The sequence below is a fragment of the Dendropsophus ebraccatus genome, chromosome 3, assembly GCF_027789765.1.
Source record: "Dendropsophus ebraccatus isolate aDenEbr1 chromosome 3, aDenEbr1.pat, whole genome shotgun sequence".
Lineage (NCBI taxonomy): Eukaryota > Metazoa > Chordata > Amphibia > Anura > Hylidae > Dendropsophus > Dendropsophus ebraccatus.
The window spans coordinates 14,159,724-14,178,898 of record NC_091456.1 but is presented as its reverse complement, the minus strand read 5'-3'; the positions used below and the strand labels follow the sequence as shown (position 1 = coordinate 14,178,898).

At 41.3% G+C, this 19,175-nt stretch overlaps 1 protein-coding gene across 2 annotated transcripts in view; it reads right to left on the bottom strand.

Annotated features, from left to right (window-relative positions):
* Window positions 1–19,175, bottom strand: part of TMEM132C (transmembrane protein 132C) — a 431,549-nt gene that overhangs the window by 196,445 nt on the left and 215,929 nt on the right. Inside the window, exons 1-2 of one of the 2 annotated variants that reach the window (XM_069960967.1) lie at window positions 16,424–16,467; window positions 11,901–12,047 (exon numbers count right to left, since the gene is read on the bottom strand). Coding sequence is in view for 1 of the 2 variants with exons in the window: in XM_069960966.1 (XP_069817067.1) it covers window positions 11,901–12,047 (147 nt within the window). In the remaining variant the exon portion in view is untranslated. Of the gene's footprint in view, window positions 1–11,900; window positions 12,048–16,423; window positions 16,468–19,175 lie in introns of those variants that run through there. The other variant, XM_069960966.1, reaches the window with a different exon arrangement.

The following is a 19,175-nucleotide window of genomic DNA, read 5'->3' as shown; positions in this document are numbered from 1 at the left end:
TTTTTGCCATAGAGTTTTGATCTCAAGACTAGAGATGAGCGAACTGGGTTCGGGTTTGAGTCCACCCGAACGTTCGGTATTTGATTAGCTGGGGCTGTTGAACTTGGATAAAGCTCTAAGGTTGTCTGGAAAACATGGATACAGCCAATGACTATATCCATGTTTTCCACATAGCCTTCGGGCTTTATCCAAGTTCAGCAGCCACCGCTAATCAAATGCCAAAAGTTTGGGTTCGGATCGACACGAGCATGCTCCAGGTTCGCTCATCTCTACTCTAGACGCAATATTTTCAACTTACAACCGTCTACTTTGACACGAGAACTAACCATACTTCTTATCTATGCAAAAGTTCTCACATCCACAAACACATTCCATCTGGAAGAAATATTTTTAATTGGTCTTTCTAGCAAAGTATCAAAGCAAAAATAACATTTCCAATAAAAGCCACCAAATGTCATGTAAGATTATAAAGTAAATATTGACTGCATAACAAAATATTATATCATAGCTTAGTTATTGGGCACATTAAGTGCTTACTGGTGACCATCTGTGGCTATGGACAAGCATACAGATTGTTGTTACACCCTTGGGCACGCTTTAAGACAAAAATAACAAGAAAGTGTAAAGTTCTTTTTTATTTATTTTTTATTTCCCTAAAGGATTGCTTCTTCTGCATGGTGCCCATTTTTATTTTATTTTTTTAACCATATGCCTTCTAACACAACCATGCTTGGCTTAACATTACACCTCCTAAATCACAAAGAACAGCTGCAAGTTCTAAAAAGTGCTTTTATTTTTAGGACTTGGAACTGGATTTTTCAGTAACAGGTCTCCAAACCTTCAGTCCATCCATCTGTTACTACCAATCGGCAAATTTAGATTTCCAGTGCATTTCACAGCAAGCATTCAAAGTGGTGTATGTTTGTTCCCTTCAGCTAAAACAATGTAATCACAGGTAACAACAAGTGCAACTGTAATTAAAAAAAAGGCATCCTTTTTTTCTTCCAGCAGCCAATAGACCTTATTTTCCTGCGTGTAAGCTCTCTGTATATGTTCAAAAACTCCTTCATTGACCCAAAAATTTCATCTGGAGAAATACAATAAATAGAAGATGGGGGAGAGAGGAAGATGAAGCAGCTGTCCTATCTCTTCCTACTATGTTCACTTATAGTAAGAGACCGGCCGTTCCGTGACCCGACTGGGTCACGAAATGGCCGGTCTCTGAAAAGATCACCACAGCCAGTACTGCAATATCGGCCGGATGATCCTTGCAGCCACAGAGTTCTGATGCATCTGAACTCCCCACAGCACACTATGGAGAGAGCACCCAGAGCCGCTCGCTCCATAGTGTGCACGGACAGGGTTTTCTGCGGCCACTATTCAACGAATAGCTGCTGCAGAAAACTGACATGTCCGTTTTCTACGGCGCCGCTAGAGATCCCGGCTGGAGTATATACTATGTGTATACGCTTCGGCCAGGATCCCATAGAAGACAAGGCAACTTATGTTTTAAAGTCTGGGCGTTGTTACCGATTGCCGATTTTATGAAAAGATACGTTGTGTGAACATAGCCTCAGGGTGTATGCATACTGTGGGGGGAAAGAAGAAGCACAAGGAGGGAGACAACTGTTCAGCTTAGGGGACTATTACACAGTCCGCCCCTGCACTGTAAGTGAGCGCTAGATTGGCGCTCACTTAAGAAGCCTATACAAATTGTTAGCTATGTCTGTGCTGCCCTTGCTTTGGTGTAAAATTTATTAAATAATGTGCTTACCTGTCTAGGCTCCCCTGATGTCCTCCAGCTTTGTTCCTGTATTGCCCGGACAACGCAGCTGCCTTGGAGACTTCTGATACTGTCTCCAAATTGACAGGCCACAAAGCCAATCACTGGCCAAGATGGGACTATGTCAAAGCCAGTGATTGGCTGAGGAGCCTGTCACTTCAGAGATGGGTTTAGAAGTGCCGAAGGAAGCTGTGGTGAGCGGGCAACACAGGACTAAGGCTAAACTATAGTGGGGGAGCAAGGAAAGGTAAGTATTGTCTTTATTTTTTATTTTTTTTTACCCTAGCATCCCTACACGTAGTGATTCCCTGGTGATGGCCAATGATCAAGGATAATGATTGACTATTCAACTGATTGTTGTATTTATTACATGGAGCAACAATCTACTGAATTGGCCCGTGTAATAGGGCCTTTAGGGCAAACCCAAGAACAGCACTCTGACTCAGCGAGGGTGAATGGAGAGACCGTAGCAGTCAAAAAAACTGAAAGAGAAATACCCAAAATATACTGTTTTACCCAACATTTCTGGCTGCACTACATCTAATCTACAGCTGTGACAATAGGTATGGTAATGTTTATAGAAACCGTCTAAGATAATAAAATTTGCCACAAAGAAGTCATATGGGCATAAATATTTATTCAGAATTATGTGTCTACTAAGTTTTTATTATCCATATAAAGAATCTATGTCTAGAGACCTCACAAAATAGTTGGAGACTTGGATACGGAAAGTGTTTAATGTTCGGAATTAAATTGTTTATATGCAGCCCCCTAACAATCGGTATTCTGCTTAGTTTAATATAGATGAACATGGACTGAATCTACAATTCATCTCTTATTTCAAGTAGACACAAATTGTCTTTTATGATGCCTGGAAATAAGCTGCCAAACAGACTGTGTAACTCAGCTCAGATCTTGTTTCTTTTTTTTAATAAGCACTTACATGAAAGTGCTCTACCAACTGAGATAACATAACAAAGAGGTTGAATTAGTACTTTGGGGCAGGCAGACTGTTTCTGTTAACATTGACAATGGCTTAGCTCATAACATATGGAAGCAATTAAGCCGGAAAATATAGAACCTGATATTGGTGTTTTTGGCCTGAAAGTATACATAGTTTATCAAGATGTAAGAGGAATTTTTCATAAACAGTTAATAAAAGTAGGATTTGAGTCATTGTCTTTTTGAGGTCATGAAACTAAAGTTTGAGAGCTGGGGAAGAACATCAAGGGAGAGACTTTCAGAAATACTCATAATAAAACTTACAGAGCAGAGACCTGCTCACAAGAGCACACAGACTAGGAGGACTGGGGGTGACACAAGAGGCAACAAGTGCTTTATTTGCCAATCGTATAGCCAATGTACATAGAATCAGGGCCCTATTACACGGGACGATTATCGTGCGAAAAATCGTTCAAATTTAAACGATAATCGTTCTGTGTACTATCATTGCAGACAGCGATCGAAAAATCGTTTGTGTGTCGTTGATCCTTGATTTAGAATTGAACCTAAAATTATCGTTAATCGTTTGCTGTAATTCCACATTCATTGGCTCAAGTTCCTCATTTTTTCACTAATCGTTCAGTGTAATTGCACATTGTTCATTGTTTTGCTGGGATCAGAAGGAATAAACGATCATAGTAACGATCTAAACTAACGACCATTGTTATGTGTAATATGGTGAACGATTTTAGGTTAACCATAAACAATCTCGTTTGCGATGGTTTATCGTTAATCGTTAAAAATCGCTCTGTCTAATAGGACCCAAGTGTTGGGTGAGCCAGTCACATGCCATTGTCTGAGTACAAGTTAAAAAGTTAAAAGTAAAAAAAGTTCATGGCACCATTGGAAATATAGAGTAGAAGGTATGGGGGGGGGGGGGGCATCAGTGTAACGGCTGAAGAGGAAGATGAGTCTGGCTGCTGCATTAAAGATAGACTGGAGAGGGGAGTGTTTAGAGAAGAGACGACCGACTAGTAGGGACTTACAGTAGTCAAGATGAGAGTGGATCAGGGCGACAGTCAGATTTTAAACTGTGTCAATGGTAAGAAATGGGCGAATTCTGAAGAGGTTTTTAAGATGTAGGTGAAACTCATGTGCAAGAGCTTGAATATAGGCTTTAAGCACAGGAGTTATGCCAGCACTACAGACTGAAAGTGAGAGGTTTGGTTTAGTTTGGTTAGAGGGGGGGGGGTACAAAAAGTCTAATTTTAAAAACATTGGGGGAGATTTATCAAACATGGTGTAAAGTAAAACTGGCTCAGTTGCCCCTAGCAACCAATCAGATTCCACCTTTCATTCCTCACAGACTCTTTAGAAAATGAAAGGTGGAATCTGATTGGTTGCTAGGGGCAACAGAGCCAGTTTCACTTTACACCATACTGTAAATCTCCCCCAATTGAGTTTAAGAAATAGAGAAGTCATATATTAGAAAGAAAAGATAGACAGTCACTAGTATTTTGTAGAAATACAATAGTACCCACTTTGTGCCCATATATATAGGCCTCATTCATGCAATGAATATATAATATATTATCTTCCTCCACTCTCCTTTTAGTTTGTCATTCTTCATACCACTGGTAGCAGGAATCAGTTGCTTAGTGTAACCCTTTCCTTGCAGTTCTGCTGCTGTTTCTTTCCTTTTTGCTCAAATAGCATCTTGCAAACCCAGTGAAAAACCCAGAAAAGAGTAGGTACTATCTTCTGATAGGTCAGACAAGAAAAGTAAAGAAAATACCTGTGAGAGTACTACAGGCAAACAGCCCTGCTCTGCTTTAGGTGTGAGGATATTCAGGAGTCTAAGTAACGGCAGTAAAACATGGAAATCACCTTGTCACCAGTATTATTACCAGAGTTATTGTAACAAAACCATGCAGGCTAATAAAAAATAGAAATACATTTTGAAAGTAGAGGTATGCTTTAAACTAAGAATTGAAGGAAAACATAGGTGAAAACCATTTGCTGACTGTATAATGCCTAGTGCATAGCCTCAGTAGTGGTAAACAAGGCACAGAGATTTCTTCTTTAAATACCAGTGCTCTCCTCTGCCCTCTGTATGTAAGTGATACAACTGGAGTCATGAATCCACTGTACCACTGCTAGTGATGGCCTAAGCCAACCAGGGGGTGAAGCCTAAAGCCCCTATTCCACGGGGCGACTATGGGTTCCCTGCTCGCTGACGCCACTAATCCCCCCAGCAGCGAGAGAGTGAGTGAGTCTGGGAGGGGTGGCAGGGAGCTGCGGGGGGCTGCGCGGGTGATCGCTAGATCACCCAGGCAGCCCATAAATAATAGCAGAGGTCTGCTGCCGCCACTCCTATTCCACTGAGCGACGGCAGCAGATCGCTGCTATATCAGTCGCTTGTTTTTCAACATGTTGAAAAACAAACGACTGCAGCGATCAGCCGACATGGTCAATGTCGGCTGATTGTTGCCTACTATTCCATGGGAAGATTATCGGCCGAATGCAACCGATAATCTTTCTATGGAATAGGGCCTTAAGGGGCCACTGGTCTTCCCCAGCACCCACCGCAAGGTGGGATGGACTTGCTGTGGCAGGCGACCCCCAGGTCACTACCTCTGACTTGGCTTGCTATTGGGGGTGGGCAAGGTGCAGCTGGAGACATATAGGCAAGCAGAGGCATAGCTAGGGTTCACAGGCCACAAAGCAAAAATGTTTAAGGGGCCCTCCTCCCCTACGCACAACACAAAGCACTGCGTATATATATATATATATATATATATATATATATATATATATATATATATATATTTATATATATATATATATATATATATATAAACAATAAAGGAGCAGAACAGCACTGTGTTGACTTACAGTCAGTAAGCTTCCAGCTCGAGGGTGCACGACTCAGCTAACCGACCCCAGGTACCATCAGAACAGTAACGTAGATAGGGAAGAGACAGCACTCCGGAATAAAGTGAAGGTGTTTTTTATTCACCCAACACATGTGGCAACGTTTCGACTCTGCTCTAGAGTCTTTCTCAAGCTTGAGAAAGACTGTAGAGCAGAGTCGAAACGTTGCCACACGTGTTGGGTGAATAAAATACACCTTCACTTTATTCCGGAGTGCTGTCTCTTCCCTTTCTACGTTACTATATATATATATATATATATATATATATATATATATATATATATATGCTTTACTGCTGGTGCAATGATAACCCCTGACCTCTGCGGGAGCTCTGCACATTTTCCTTTAGTACTTAATTGCTCCAGGCAGCCGGAGAACAGAGGTCAGAGGTTATCAGTGCAGTGAAGCAGAGATCTCTGTCTTCTGCTTGTTAACCCTCTTTTTGTGTTGCAGCATGTAAGTAAACAATTGGGTCACTTACACACTGTGGTACATAGGGGTTAAGCAGAAGTACACACGGTTTTACCTTTTCCCCCAAGCCCCCCTCCTGCATGCGTCCCATAGCAACTGTCTACCCTGCCTCTATCGTAGCTACGCCACTGTAGGCAGGGAGGCTGGCAGGAACACATTAGGTCTCACGGCTGGAACCAGGACAGCAGTCATGGGCTGGAACCACAAGCATCAGGAACCACGGGGATGGCTCACGGGTAACTGGGACCACACAGTATGGGAAGCATGCAGAGGCTCCAACAGAGGGATCAGGGAGATGCACAGATTAATAGAGGAGTGTTTGGGTGCCACATCCAAATAGGGACATAATGTCCCTTAAAATCACTGTGAGCCGGCACAGAGGAGCACAGACAAGCAAGGCATCCTGCGAGGGGCAAGGCGACGGTGGTGCTGGGCCCCTGCACGTGGGCTCCGGTATGTGCCGCAGATGACAAATGCAGGGAGCGGGTTATTACGGTAAGTGCCCAGAGTGTTACTGTAAAAGGTGAAATTATTATGTGATGTTAGAAAAGTAAATAATAAAAATAGTAATAAAAAAAAACCTGCAATGAATATAATGGTTTATCTTTACGGAACATTCACAGCATAACTTTTTCGAGCAGCGTAAGCCATGGTACTAATGTGCTTTCTGTCAAGCATATCTAAGGTTTGTAATTACGAAAGAAGCTTTTTCTCTGTCATGACATCAAATGAGCAGGCCCCAGCGGGAGATCCGTTTAAGAGAAAAACAAAAACAAATTTAATTAGTATTAACTAATTCTCACAACTCTATTCTTCTCTCAACTTAGCGGCATGTATGTGATCAAGGAGAATTTACCGCGGGCTTGGGGCACTGTATTTAGACTATCCTGGCCGGCCTAATCCGTCCCTAATTCAATAAATAAAACAACACGAAACACAATCTCGACTTTACTTAATAAAAATAACAGAGCCATTTACATAGGCTAATGCAGCTGATGGTAATTAGGACATTAGCTCTCATTTGCATAATCAGTGCTTACCATTTTTCATGGGTTAATTAGACATTATGTAAATGGAGCTGTGATTGTGCTGTTCTGTATCTGTTGCGGAAAAAGGGGGGAACATTACATTTTATCTCCTGGGGCTATGCTCTCAGTATGAAAATCAGCTCTTGAGTGCCTTAATGCCACTGTTGTTCACGTACGCTAGAAATATACAAGTGCTCCGATAATTGTGACTTTTAGCAACAAGTACTACGGTTACGGAGAGTGAAACAATGCGGCTTTATATAAAACTAAAATACTTTTCTTATATGTATAGAAAATTCTTTACGGAACAGTCACCGGATCCCTTAAAGAGGCCGAGTTTAATGAGCAAACCTATTATTTCCATCCAGTTGTGCACGTTTTTCACTTAAAATGCTGTTCGGTTTCCCTAAAGTATTCTAAATTGTGAATTATATTAGGCTTCACTCTATTATAGGAATCATATTACCTCTGTTAAAACAGAATTACAGAAGTAATAAAACCCGATCTCCTTATATAGGGCATGTAAGAATACAGTGTGGTCTTTGTTCGCCCCCTCAATGTTAATTCAATACCTATGGAGGCCAAGGAAGTCTACTGCGAAGGGCTAAAGATTGAAAATAGATTATGTACATTGTGAAGCGCAACATTTTTATTAGCAATCCTGTATACAGCTTTCTGGTCAATGGCAAATATGTTGGAAAAGAAGGTTAAAGGGGAACTACCAGCAGGTTAGACGGATCTACTTATAGCCCATCTATTGCAAAGGAGACGTCAAGGATGATAGTGTGTCTTTTACGGTAAGGCTATGTTCACACTACGTAAGTTCTGCAGAAATCACGGTTGTTTTTACAACGCTCGTGATTCCTGCAGTACTTACAAAGTGCTGCGGGCTGAGGGAATCCCGGCCGGAGTGTATACAAATGGTATACGCTCCGTCCAGGATCCCTAGCGGCACCGCGAGAAATGATATGTCGGTTTTCTACAGCCGCTATTCAGTGAAAACCCCAGAAAAAACCCTGTCAGCTCCATTGTGTGCAGTGGGGAGATCTGATGCGGGGGCGCACGGATGCGCCCGCATCAGAACTCAGCGGCGCTACAGATCATCCGTCCGGTATTGCAGTACCGGCCAGGATGATCTTTTCTGAGACCGGGGTGTTTCTTACAGTGTATGAACATTGCCTAAGACTGTTTGGAGCACCGGGGTACCAATAGGAGCACTGCCCCACCCATATAGCGCTGATTTGCCTGCTCCATTGACTATCCTCCGAAGAGGTGGGCCAGCCGGGCGTAGGAAGGTCAGCAGTGTAGGGATGGGGCAGTGCTCCTATCGATACCCCAATGCTCCTAACACTCTTACCGGACCGGAGTAAACTACTAACTGCACTGAAATGGCGCCAGGGATGAAGATAAAAGATATACTATGATTCTAGATGTCTCTTACGCAATTGGGGGCTATCAGCTGGGTAGATTCATCTAGTTTTCTTTTTGTTTGTTTGTTTTTTACTCAGATCATATGGTGGTAATGAAATAAATGGCAGCATCAGTCTAAAATCAGGTAAAAAAAAAAATTTCAAACATTTGTGAATAGTTCTGTTTTATGGGTCTCATTGTGTTAAAAGGCACCTATAAGGCCTTTATTTCCTTCTTCTCAGGTTAGGTTCACACCATCGTTTTACCCTCCATCACAATTCTGTTTCTCTTTACAGTTTTGAAAACACAGAAACGGTACCTTGCTGATCAGTTACACTCCCCATTAATTTGAATATTTTTTTTTTTATTGTGCACCATTTTCATCAGTATTCAGTTTTTTTTTTTTGGGATGAAAAAATTAGTTCATGCACAATTTTATAAATGTATTGTGTTCCCTAGTTATGTATTTATATTTAAAAAATACAAGTCACTAATACAGCAATATAGAAATGTGGTGTTTAGGTTTACCCCTTGATGTAAATTCTTAGTTAGGACATTTGTGGCCCCTATGATATATGTTTGGTTGACCATCAACACGCCTATGTTGGAAACCACACTAACTCAAACGCAGAAGACTATAGATGAGCAATCTTCGAGTGCACTTGGATTTGTATAGGCTCAAACGCTCTACTTTTGGTTAGTCGTGGCTGAAAAAGTTGGATGCTGCCCTAGGGAGTCCTGGAAAACATAGATACAGTCTATGGCCTACGGCTGTAGCCATGCATTCCAGGCAACATTAGGGCTGCATCCAACTTCTTCAGCCACGACTTATCGAAAGCAGAGCATTCGAGTCTAGACAAAGCCAAACACGCTTGAAGATCGCTCATCTCTAGAAAAGACGGAAGCAGAAAAGACAGTTATGCAGCTAAAAAAATAAACCTGCGCCTTGTTCAAAATATAAGTAGTATAAGAACTGTCGGGTAAGATATGTAAATGGTTTAATGGATCTAAAGTGATTAATAAAGCAGATCAAGCTGGAATATCAAATAGAAGCATAAAAAGCAGCTTATGTGGGAACATACAGTGTGTTCAGTTTATTTTATGGATAATAATGGATCTAACGGGATTGTAGCTGACAGAATGCTAAAAGCCAATGTGCCCGAATTATACCAGGCTATAAGTTCAACAGCAATAGTATAGGCAATTGAAATGGCACAACTAAAGTCCATCCCACATCATTTCTAACCATGTTCTTACAGTTTTAGGCTATGTTCCCACTACTGGATTCAACCCAATATGGCAGCCATACATGCTGTCTGGAGCGTAACTGGGCGGGAGAGAGAGGGATTAACCATAATCCCTAGCGCTCATCCAATAAGCTGCAGGCCCCTCTGTGATGTCAGCACCTCCCCCTCTATATAAGGAGGTTCGGTAACAGAGGTGGCCAGTCCTCTGTGTGTGGAGGAGAGAGCAGGATGGCAGCAGGCAGTTACAGCAGAGCAGGGAGAGACTAACAGAGAGATACAGGGACAGAGAGGAGAGGAATGGCGGAAATTGGATGAGTGACTGATTGACCTGTTTTTAAAATTGTAATTTTTGACACTTTTACAACAACATGCTTTAACAAATTCAGCCTTATGTAAAAGTCCCAGTACTGTAACTACTATAGTTTTGGCTGTTTTATTGAAATTCATTAAGATTTGATTCACAAATCTTAACGAGTTTGACTGAAAATTTGCGAAGCTCGCAAAAGAAATTTCCGGACGCTTTGCTCATCTCTAAAAACGACGGCTGCAAATAATGTTCAATAGAAGGCCGTCATTTCACGATTGAATCCCATAGTGGGAACATAGTCTAGGGGTCCTTTTAGATGGACAGGTTTCTCATCTGCGGGGTTCGGAAACAAGCACCAATTAGCGAGAACGGCTGCTCGTTCTTTGTGACTTTACATGGTATGAGAAATTGCGCAGTTGAGCTGCATGAATGATCCTTGGATAATAGCCCTGGAAACTGACAGCAAACATATGCATACGCACAAGATCACAAGCGGCGGTCTATACATACCAGCCACCTGTTCTCTGTCTCTCCAATCCTTACACCGGCTATATCTTCAGGCCCACCCCCTCCGGCTGTCAATCATTCCGGTGTAGGCGGCAGCCTGAAGTTCCAGCAGTGGCCGGAGGCCAGATGCCGGGTCACAAGCAGTATAGCTTCCATTGGTAAGTATAGACTGCTGCTTGTGATCTGGAGACGAACAGCATGGATCTAAAGTATATCCTACATAATGCCAGTGCTGTCAGTTTCCCTTTATCTTTCTCGGCCGCAAAAACCCTTGTTTACACAGGAAGATGTGTGGCCGATACATATAAATTTGTAAGCAGGCAAAAAAGATGGGATCAGCCAATAAGCGGCGTTTGTCCAGTCTTTGGCTGATCGCTGCCCCTTTTATACATGCCTATCATTGGCTGCAGGAGCGTCTCTAGCAATGATCGGCCCGTTTAAAGGGACCCTGACTCTTTGCGGGAACATTATCAAATGTGTGCCCAGCACAGACCCTGAACAAAGGCACCAGAGTACTTGGCCTGCAAGTTGCTCACAAGATAGGTGGTCAGGGTGGCATGGTATGGCACCCTCCTGCACCAAATGCTCTAAATGTATGCCTGTTCACATACATAAATTGTAATGTAAATCTACACCAGCTCGGAGTTGGTATAAATCACTGTGCTAGAGATGTGATGGACTTGTTGAGGTGTGCACCTCTCAATTAATCCTGTGTTGGTGAAAGGGGCAGCCCCTTGGTGAAGACTGACAAAACCCCCCCTTTGTTTATACAATCTCCCCTTGCCATGAAAATACATTAATAAATGAATTAGCACAGCATGTTAGATCTGAATAAAAATAAATACATAAATAAACAAATAAATAAACAAATAAAAAGGCTGGATATTTACTTTAAAGGAGAAGTCCGGGTATTTTTTGGCAGATGGCAGGGGCAGGAATTGATGAGTTGATGACATCACAACTCGGGGCAAAATGCCCATACTGGCTAATAGACAGCCCGCTCAGCCAATCAGTGACTGGAGTGGCGTCTCGCCCCAATCAATGACTGGCTGAGCAGGCTGTCCATCAACCGGGTTGCAATACTGGCAGCACAGGAGATCCGTAAGACCGGCAGGGTCCCGGAGTGGCAATGCAGCACTGGAGAGGCACGGGGAGAGGTGAGTCTGGATAATTTGTCATGCCCCCCCACCCAGAAGTTTGAATTTTTTTTTACTAGTGGCCGGACTTCCCCTTTAAGCCTTTAAAGTACAATTACTGATGGGTGGCATACCTATTACGAGGGTTAGGTCCAATTCTCTGGCACGTAACTGTTGTGGTAGAATGTTTTCCACCATTGCCAAGCTCTTGCTTAACATCCCACTGTCTTGGGTCATTGATCTTCACATTTAGAATGTTGACCCCTTTCTTTACCTTGGCCCTGTTTAGAAGAAGAAGAAGATACATTGATTTAATCTACCAATCAATAATTTATAACACAATTTACACTGCAGTAATACTGAGGAGCCCACCCCCCCCCCCTCCCCCTTTTGGGAAAATAACGGGGAAAAGTGTCCGTTTCCTTATAATCACGTTTGTGAATAATATTCATGAGCGTAACCCAAAATAGTTATACAAAGTGGATTTTTTTTAAATCATAGGCTATGTTAACACTATGTAAAAAAGCAGAGGAAAGGCGGTCGTTTTTTTATTTTTTTTTATAAAGTCCGTTATTACCGAATATAATGGTAAATAATTTCTAATATTTTAAAACAATGGCCATTGTTTTGAAATAATGGCCGTTAAGGCCATATTCCACGGAAAGATTATAGGCCGTATTTGGCCGATATCGTCCGTTACGGATGATAATCGTCCCGTGGAATAGAAGACAACAATCAGCCGACATAGTTCATGTCGGCTGATCGTTGCAGTCATTTGTTTTTCAACATGTTGAAAAACAAACGACTGATACAGCAACGATCTGCTGCCGTCGTTCCGTGGAACAGGAGTGGCGGCAGCAGACCGCTGCTGTATGCTATGGGCTGCCTGGACGATCAGCGATTACCTGGACAGCCCCCCACGCAGCTCCCCGCCCCCCCACAACTCACCCAACAAGAAGTAAACAAGCGCTCGTTTGCTCCTCATAGTCGCCATAGGGGCTTAATTTGCCGTTAAGTGGGGGGCATCTACTGAATTTCAACAGTGAGTGAACATAGTCTTTCTGTGTTTTCAATCCACTCCTGTTTTTGTTTGCAAAATACTGAGCAAAACTACTGTGTCGGAACATAACCTAATTACATGTTCTATTAAAATCAATGGCAAATCCTTCATCCATCAGTGTACACATTATATAAAACCAGCCATTAGTCCAATCTTGTTATTATTGCCTTTTTTACACAATGTGTGTACTGATGGACTTTTTTCCATAGACTTTATTGGAACAGCTCTAGAAATAGATGAAAAAATATCCATTTTTTTTTTTTTTTTATTATTATTATTATTATTAAGCAACGTATGAACCCGGTCTCGTTGTGATACTATAGCCATCTAAATGTGAATATATATTATTGTACCACATTTCTTCAATGCACTTGCCTTTCATGTGAAATATTATTTGGGCATAGATTAAGTAAATTGCACTTGAACTTTATATTTAGACATTGCTAATGGCTAGATGTAATGTAAAGGGGGATTATGGAACGCACCAATAGTCTTACTGCTCTAGTACTTGTATTTCTCCTATTGCATCCATTTTACGGTATTTATAATTATCTCTTGAGTTATATTTTTGATACTGTGCTGAATTTCATTATTCATGTTGAACAAGAAGAATGTTTAAGCCAAGCCCTGCTGGACAACATACTAAGTTGATAGTATATGTAGGATTGGAAAAAAACATTCGGCCTATCTATCTATCTATCTATCTATCTATCTATCTATCTATTATCTATCTATCTATCTATCTATCTATCTCCTATCTATCTATCTATCTATCTATCTATCTATCTCCTATCTATCTATCTCCTATCTATCTATCTATCTATCTATCTATCTATCTATCTATCTCCTATCTATCTATCTATCTATCTATCTATCTCCTATCTATCTATCTATCTAGCTATCTATTAATCTATCTATCTATCTATCTATCTATCTATCTATCTATTATCTATCTATCTATCTACAGTATCTATTTATCTATCTATCTATCTATCTATCTATCTATCTATCTATCTATCTATCTATCTATCTCCTATCTATCTATCTATCTATCTATCTATCTATCTATCTATCTATCTATCTAGCTATCTATTAATCTATCTATCTATCTATCTATCTATCTATCTATCTATCTCCTATCTATCTATCTATCTATTTATCTATCTATCTATCTATCTATCATCTATCTATCTATCTATCTATCTATCATCTATCTATCATCTATCTATCTATCTATCTATCTCCTATCTATCTATCTATCTATCTATCTATCTATCTATCTATTTATCTATCTATCTATCATCTATCTATCTATCTATCATCTATCTATCTATCTCCTATCTATCTATCTATCTATCTATCTATCTATCTATCTATTAATCTATCTATCTATCTATCTATCTATCTATCTATCTATCTATCTATTATCTATCTATCTATCTGTCTCCTATCTATCTATCTATCTATCTATCTTCTATCTATCTATCTATCTATCTATCTATCTATCTATCTATCTCCTATCTATCTATTATCTATCTATCTATCTATCTATCTCCTATCTATCTATCTATCTATCTATCTATCTATTTATTTATCTATCTATCTATCTATCTATCTATCTATCTATCTATCTATCTATCTCCTATCTATCTATCTATCTATCTATCTATTATCTATCTATCTATCTATCTGTCTCCTATCTATCTCCTATCTATCTATCTATCTATCTATCTATCTATCTATCTATCTATCTATCTTCTATCTATCTATCTATCATCTATCTATCTATCTATCTATCTATCTATCTATCTATCTCCTATCTATCTATCTATCTATCTATCTATCTATCTATCTATCTCCTATCTATCTATCTATCTATCTATCTATCTATCTATCTATCTCCTATCTATTTATCTATCTATCTATCTATCTATCTATCTATCTATCTATCTCCTATCTATCTATCTATCTATCTATCTATCTATCTTTTATCTATCTATCTATCTATCTATCTATCTCCTATCTATCTATCATCTATCTATATATAAAGCTTGATAGAACACGGGGCATTTAAAATAATAAATATGCTATATAAATGGGCATGATGCGCAATAAACAATACCTCCCGAGATACGTAGAGACGACATTGCTTCTCTGTCTGCACTTGACCAACCACATACATATTAACTATTTGCTCCGAGCGTACAGAATACATTTGGATAGCCTTTGGTGTACAGCAGTGTATGTAAAACAATGCAAATTTAAGGTATTTACATGGATGCTCTCAAAACAACACAAGGGCTAAAATGCTTGACCTTCTCCTGGTGTATAATGCAGCTCTATAAATAGCAAAGAGAACAAGTGATCATTGCTAAGAATACAATGGCTTGTTCTGTTATTGGGAGCAGATATTATTCTACTATTATGTGACGAAGTAATATTTATAGAGATAATATTCCCATACAGTAGATAGGACGGAAGTAGCGGAGCCCACTGGCATCTCTTTATGCACGGCTGTAACAACTGTCAGAGCCTATAAGTGCCTGCAGTGAAACTGCTGTCCAGGACGGCTCGCACATACTTAATATTACCGAGAATGATGGGTTATTAAATTTAGCATTAAGAATTCTAATTAAATTGCAATTCGGAGGGTTCCAAAACATTTAATCACCTTTACGCAGGAATAAGGAGATCGCAGGTTATATTGTTTTCAGAGAATCTGTGTGTAGTTCGACAGACCTTAACCCTTTGAGGACCAGGCCCAAAATGACCCAGTGGACGGCGCAAATTTTGATCTTTGCGCTTTCGTTTTTCCCTCCTCTCCTTCTAAGAGCTCTAGCACTTTCAGTTTTCTATCTACAGGCCATGTAAGTGCTTATTTGTTACAGGAATAGTTGTACTGTGTAATGGCGTCTTTCATTTTACCATAACATGTATGATGGAATCCCAAATATATTATTTACTAGAAAATGTACCCGGCGCTGCCCGGGTATAAAGTGTCAGTGTGTTAATTAGATTTGTTCTAAGGTGCCCAGGAGGCCAAGCTAAAGGTATTGTTTCATCTGAGTTAATCAGTGGAATTAGTGTATACCTGTAGTGCATAGTTGGAGGGGTTCTGTATACCCACAATGTATAGTTTTTAGGGGTCTCGCATATCTGAAGTGCATAGTTGGTGGGGCTGTATACCTATAGTGTATAGTTGGGGGGGTCCTGTATACCTGTAGTGTGTATTTGGGGGGGGGGCTGTATACCTGTAGTGTATAGTTGAGGGAGGTCCTGTATACCTGCAGTGTACAGTTGGTGAAGGTCCTGTATACCTGTACTGTATAGTTCGGGGGTCCTGTATACCTGTAGTATATAGTTGGTGCTGTATACCTGTGATGTATAGTTGGTGGAGGTCTTGTATACCTGTAGTTTATAGTTTGAGGGTCCTGGATACCTGTAGTGTATAATTGGTGGAGGTCTTGTATACCTGTAGTATATAGTTCGGGGGTCCTGTATACCTGTAGTAAATAGTTTGAGGGTCCTGTATAACTATAGTATAGAGTTGGTGGAGGTCCTGTATACCTGTAGTGTATGGTTTTGGGTCCTATATACCTGTAGTATATAGCTGGTGGAGTTCCTGTATACCTGTAGTATATTTGGGGTCCTGTATACTTGTAGTATAGAGTTGGTGAAGGTGCTGTATACCTGTATTATAGAGTTGGTGTAGGTCCTGTATACCTGTAGTGTATAGTTTTGAGGTCCTGTATACCTGTAGTGTATAGTTTGGGGTCCTATATACCTGTAGTATATAGTTGGTGGAGTTCCTGTATACCTGTAGTGTATAGTTTTGTGGTCCTGTATACCTGTAGTGTATAGTTTGAGGTCCTGTATACCTGTAGTATATAGTTGGTGGAGGTCCTGTATACCTGTAGTATATAGTTTTGGGGTCCTGTATACCTGTAGTGTAAAGTTTGGGGTCCTGTATACCTGTAGTATATAGTTTTGTGGAGGTCCCGTGCACCTGTAGTGTATAGTTTTGGGGTCCTGTATACCTGTAGTGTCCTGTATACCTGCAGTGTCCTGTATTTACCCGTATGGCAGTGTTATTCAGTCACAGTGTGTAGGTATTGGTCATGTCTGGTATGGCGGTGTTATCCAGTCACAGTATGGCGGTATTGGTCAGGTCTGGTGTGGCGGTGTTATTCAGTCATGGTATGGTGGTATTGGTCAGGTCTGGTATAGCGGTGTTATCCAGTCACAGTATGGCAGTATTGGTCAGGTCTGATATGATGGTGTTATCCAGTCACAGTATGGCGGTATTGGTCAGGTCTGGTGTGGCGGTGTTACCCAGTCAGTTTGCCGGTATTGGTCAGGTCTGGTATGGCAGTGTTATCCAGCACAGTATGGCGGTATTGGTCAGGTCTGGTATGACAGTGTTATCCAGCACAGTATGGCGGTATTGGTCAGGTCTGTTATGGCAGTGTTATCCAGCACAGTATAGCGGTATTGGTCAGGTCTGGTGTGGCGGTGTTATCCAGTCACAGTATGGCGGTATTGGTCAGGTCTTATATGACAGTGTTATCCAGTCACAGTATGGCGGTATTGGTCAGGTCTGGTATGACAGTGTTATCCAGTCACAGTATGGCGATATTGGTCAGGTCTGGTGTGGCAGTGTTATCCAGTCACAGTATGGCGGTATTGGTCAGGTCTGGTGTGGCAGTGTTATCCAGTCACAGTTTGGTATACCTGTTGTGCCCTGTGTATACATGTACTGTATGGATGGAGTAGGGGGCCCTGTATATACATGTACTGTATAGATGGAGTAGGGGGCCCTGTATATACATGTACTGTATGGATGGAGTAGGGGGCCCTGTATATACATGTACTGTATGGATGGAGTAGGGGGCCCTGTATATACCTGTACTGTATAGATGGAGTAGGGGGTCCTGTATACATGTACTGTATAGATGGAGTAGGGGGCCCTGTATATACCTGTACTGTATAGATGGAGTAGGGGGCCCTGTATATACCTGTACTGTATAGATGGAGTAGGGGGCCCTGTATATACATGTACTGTATAGATGGAGTAGGGGGCCCTGTATATACATGTACTGTATGGATGGAGTAGGGGGCCCTGTATATACCTGTACTGTATAGATGAAGTAGGGGGCCCTGTATATACCTGTACTGTATGGATGGAGTAGGGGGCCCTGTATATACCTGTACTGTATGGATGGAGTAGGGGGCCCTGTATATACCTGTACTGTATAGATGGAGTAGGGGGTCCTGTATACATGTACTGTATAGATGGAGTAGGGGGCCCTGTATATACCTGTACTGTATAGATGGAGTAGGGGGCCCTGTATATACCTGTACTGTATAGATGGAGTAGGGGGCCCTGTATATACATGTACTGTATAGATGGAGTAGGGGGCCCTGTATATACATGTACTGTATGGATGGAGTAGGGGGCCCTGTATATACCTGTACTGTATAGATGAAGTAGGGGGCCCTGTATATACCTGTACTGTATGGATGGAGTAGGGGGTCCTGTATATACATATACTGTATAGATGGAGTAGGGGGTCCTGTATACACATTTACTGTATAGATGGAGTAGGGGGTCCTGTATACATGTACTGTATAGATGGAGTAGGGGGCCCTGTGTATGCATGTACTGTATGGATGGAGTAGGGGGCCCTGTATATACATGTACTGTATAGATGGAGTAGGGGGCCCTGTATATATATATATACTGTATGGATGGAGTAGGGGGTCCTGTATACATGTACTGTATAGATGGAGTAGGGGTCCCTGTATATACATGTACTGTATAGATGGAGTAGGGGGTCTACCAGTTATTACTGTGGATGTTGTGAGGCAGCTTCCCTAGCAACCATTGCTCCTTGTGAAAATGAAAGCAGTAATCCTATTGGTTGCTAAGGCTCCAACTGCCGTGTCTGCTGCAGCTAATTATATCACCTGTGTTTGCAGTGAGGAGATTTTCCCATTCATCTCTATGGGGCGCTCTTTCCCCTCCCCCTCCCCTCCTGTACATCTGGCGGGGACGGGACCTTCGCAATAACCTTCCCGGGCACCCAATGTATCTGTGTGCCAAAATTGGGGTCAAACGGTTCAGGCGTTTGGAAGTCTATAGAGGACAGACAGACAGAAGGACAGACAGACAGACAGACAGAAGGACAGACAGACAGACAGACTTTGATTTTTATGATATAGATGAAGATATAAATAGGTGAAATCGTAAAAAAAAGAATGCAATATGGTAACGTTTGGGGGGCAGGGGTGGATTAACTTTACCCGGGCTGTTTACCAGTTCTGGGCCCCCACACCCCACTGTTACTAT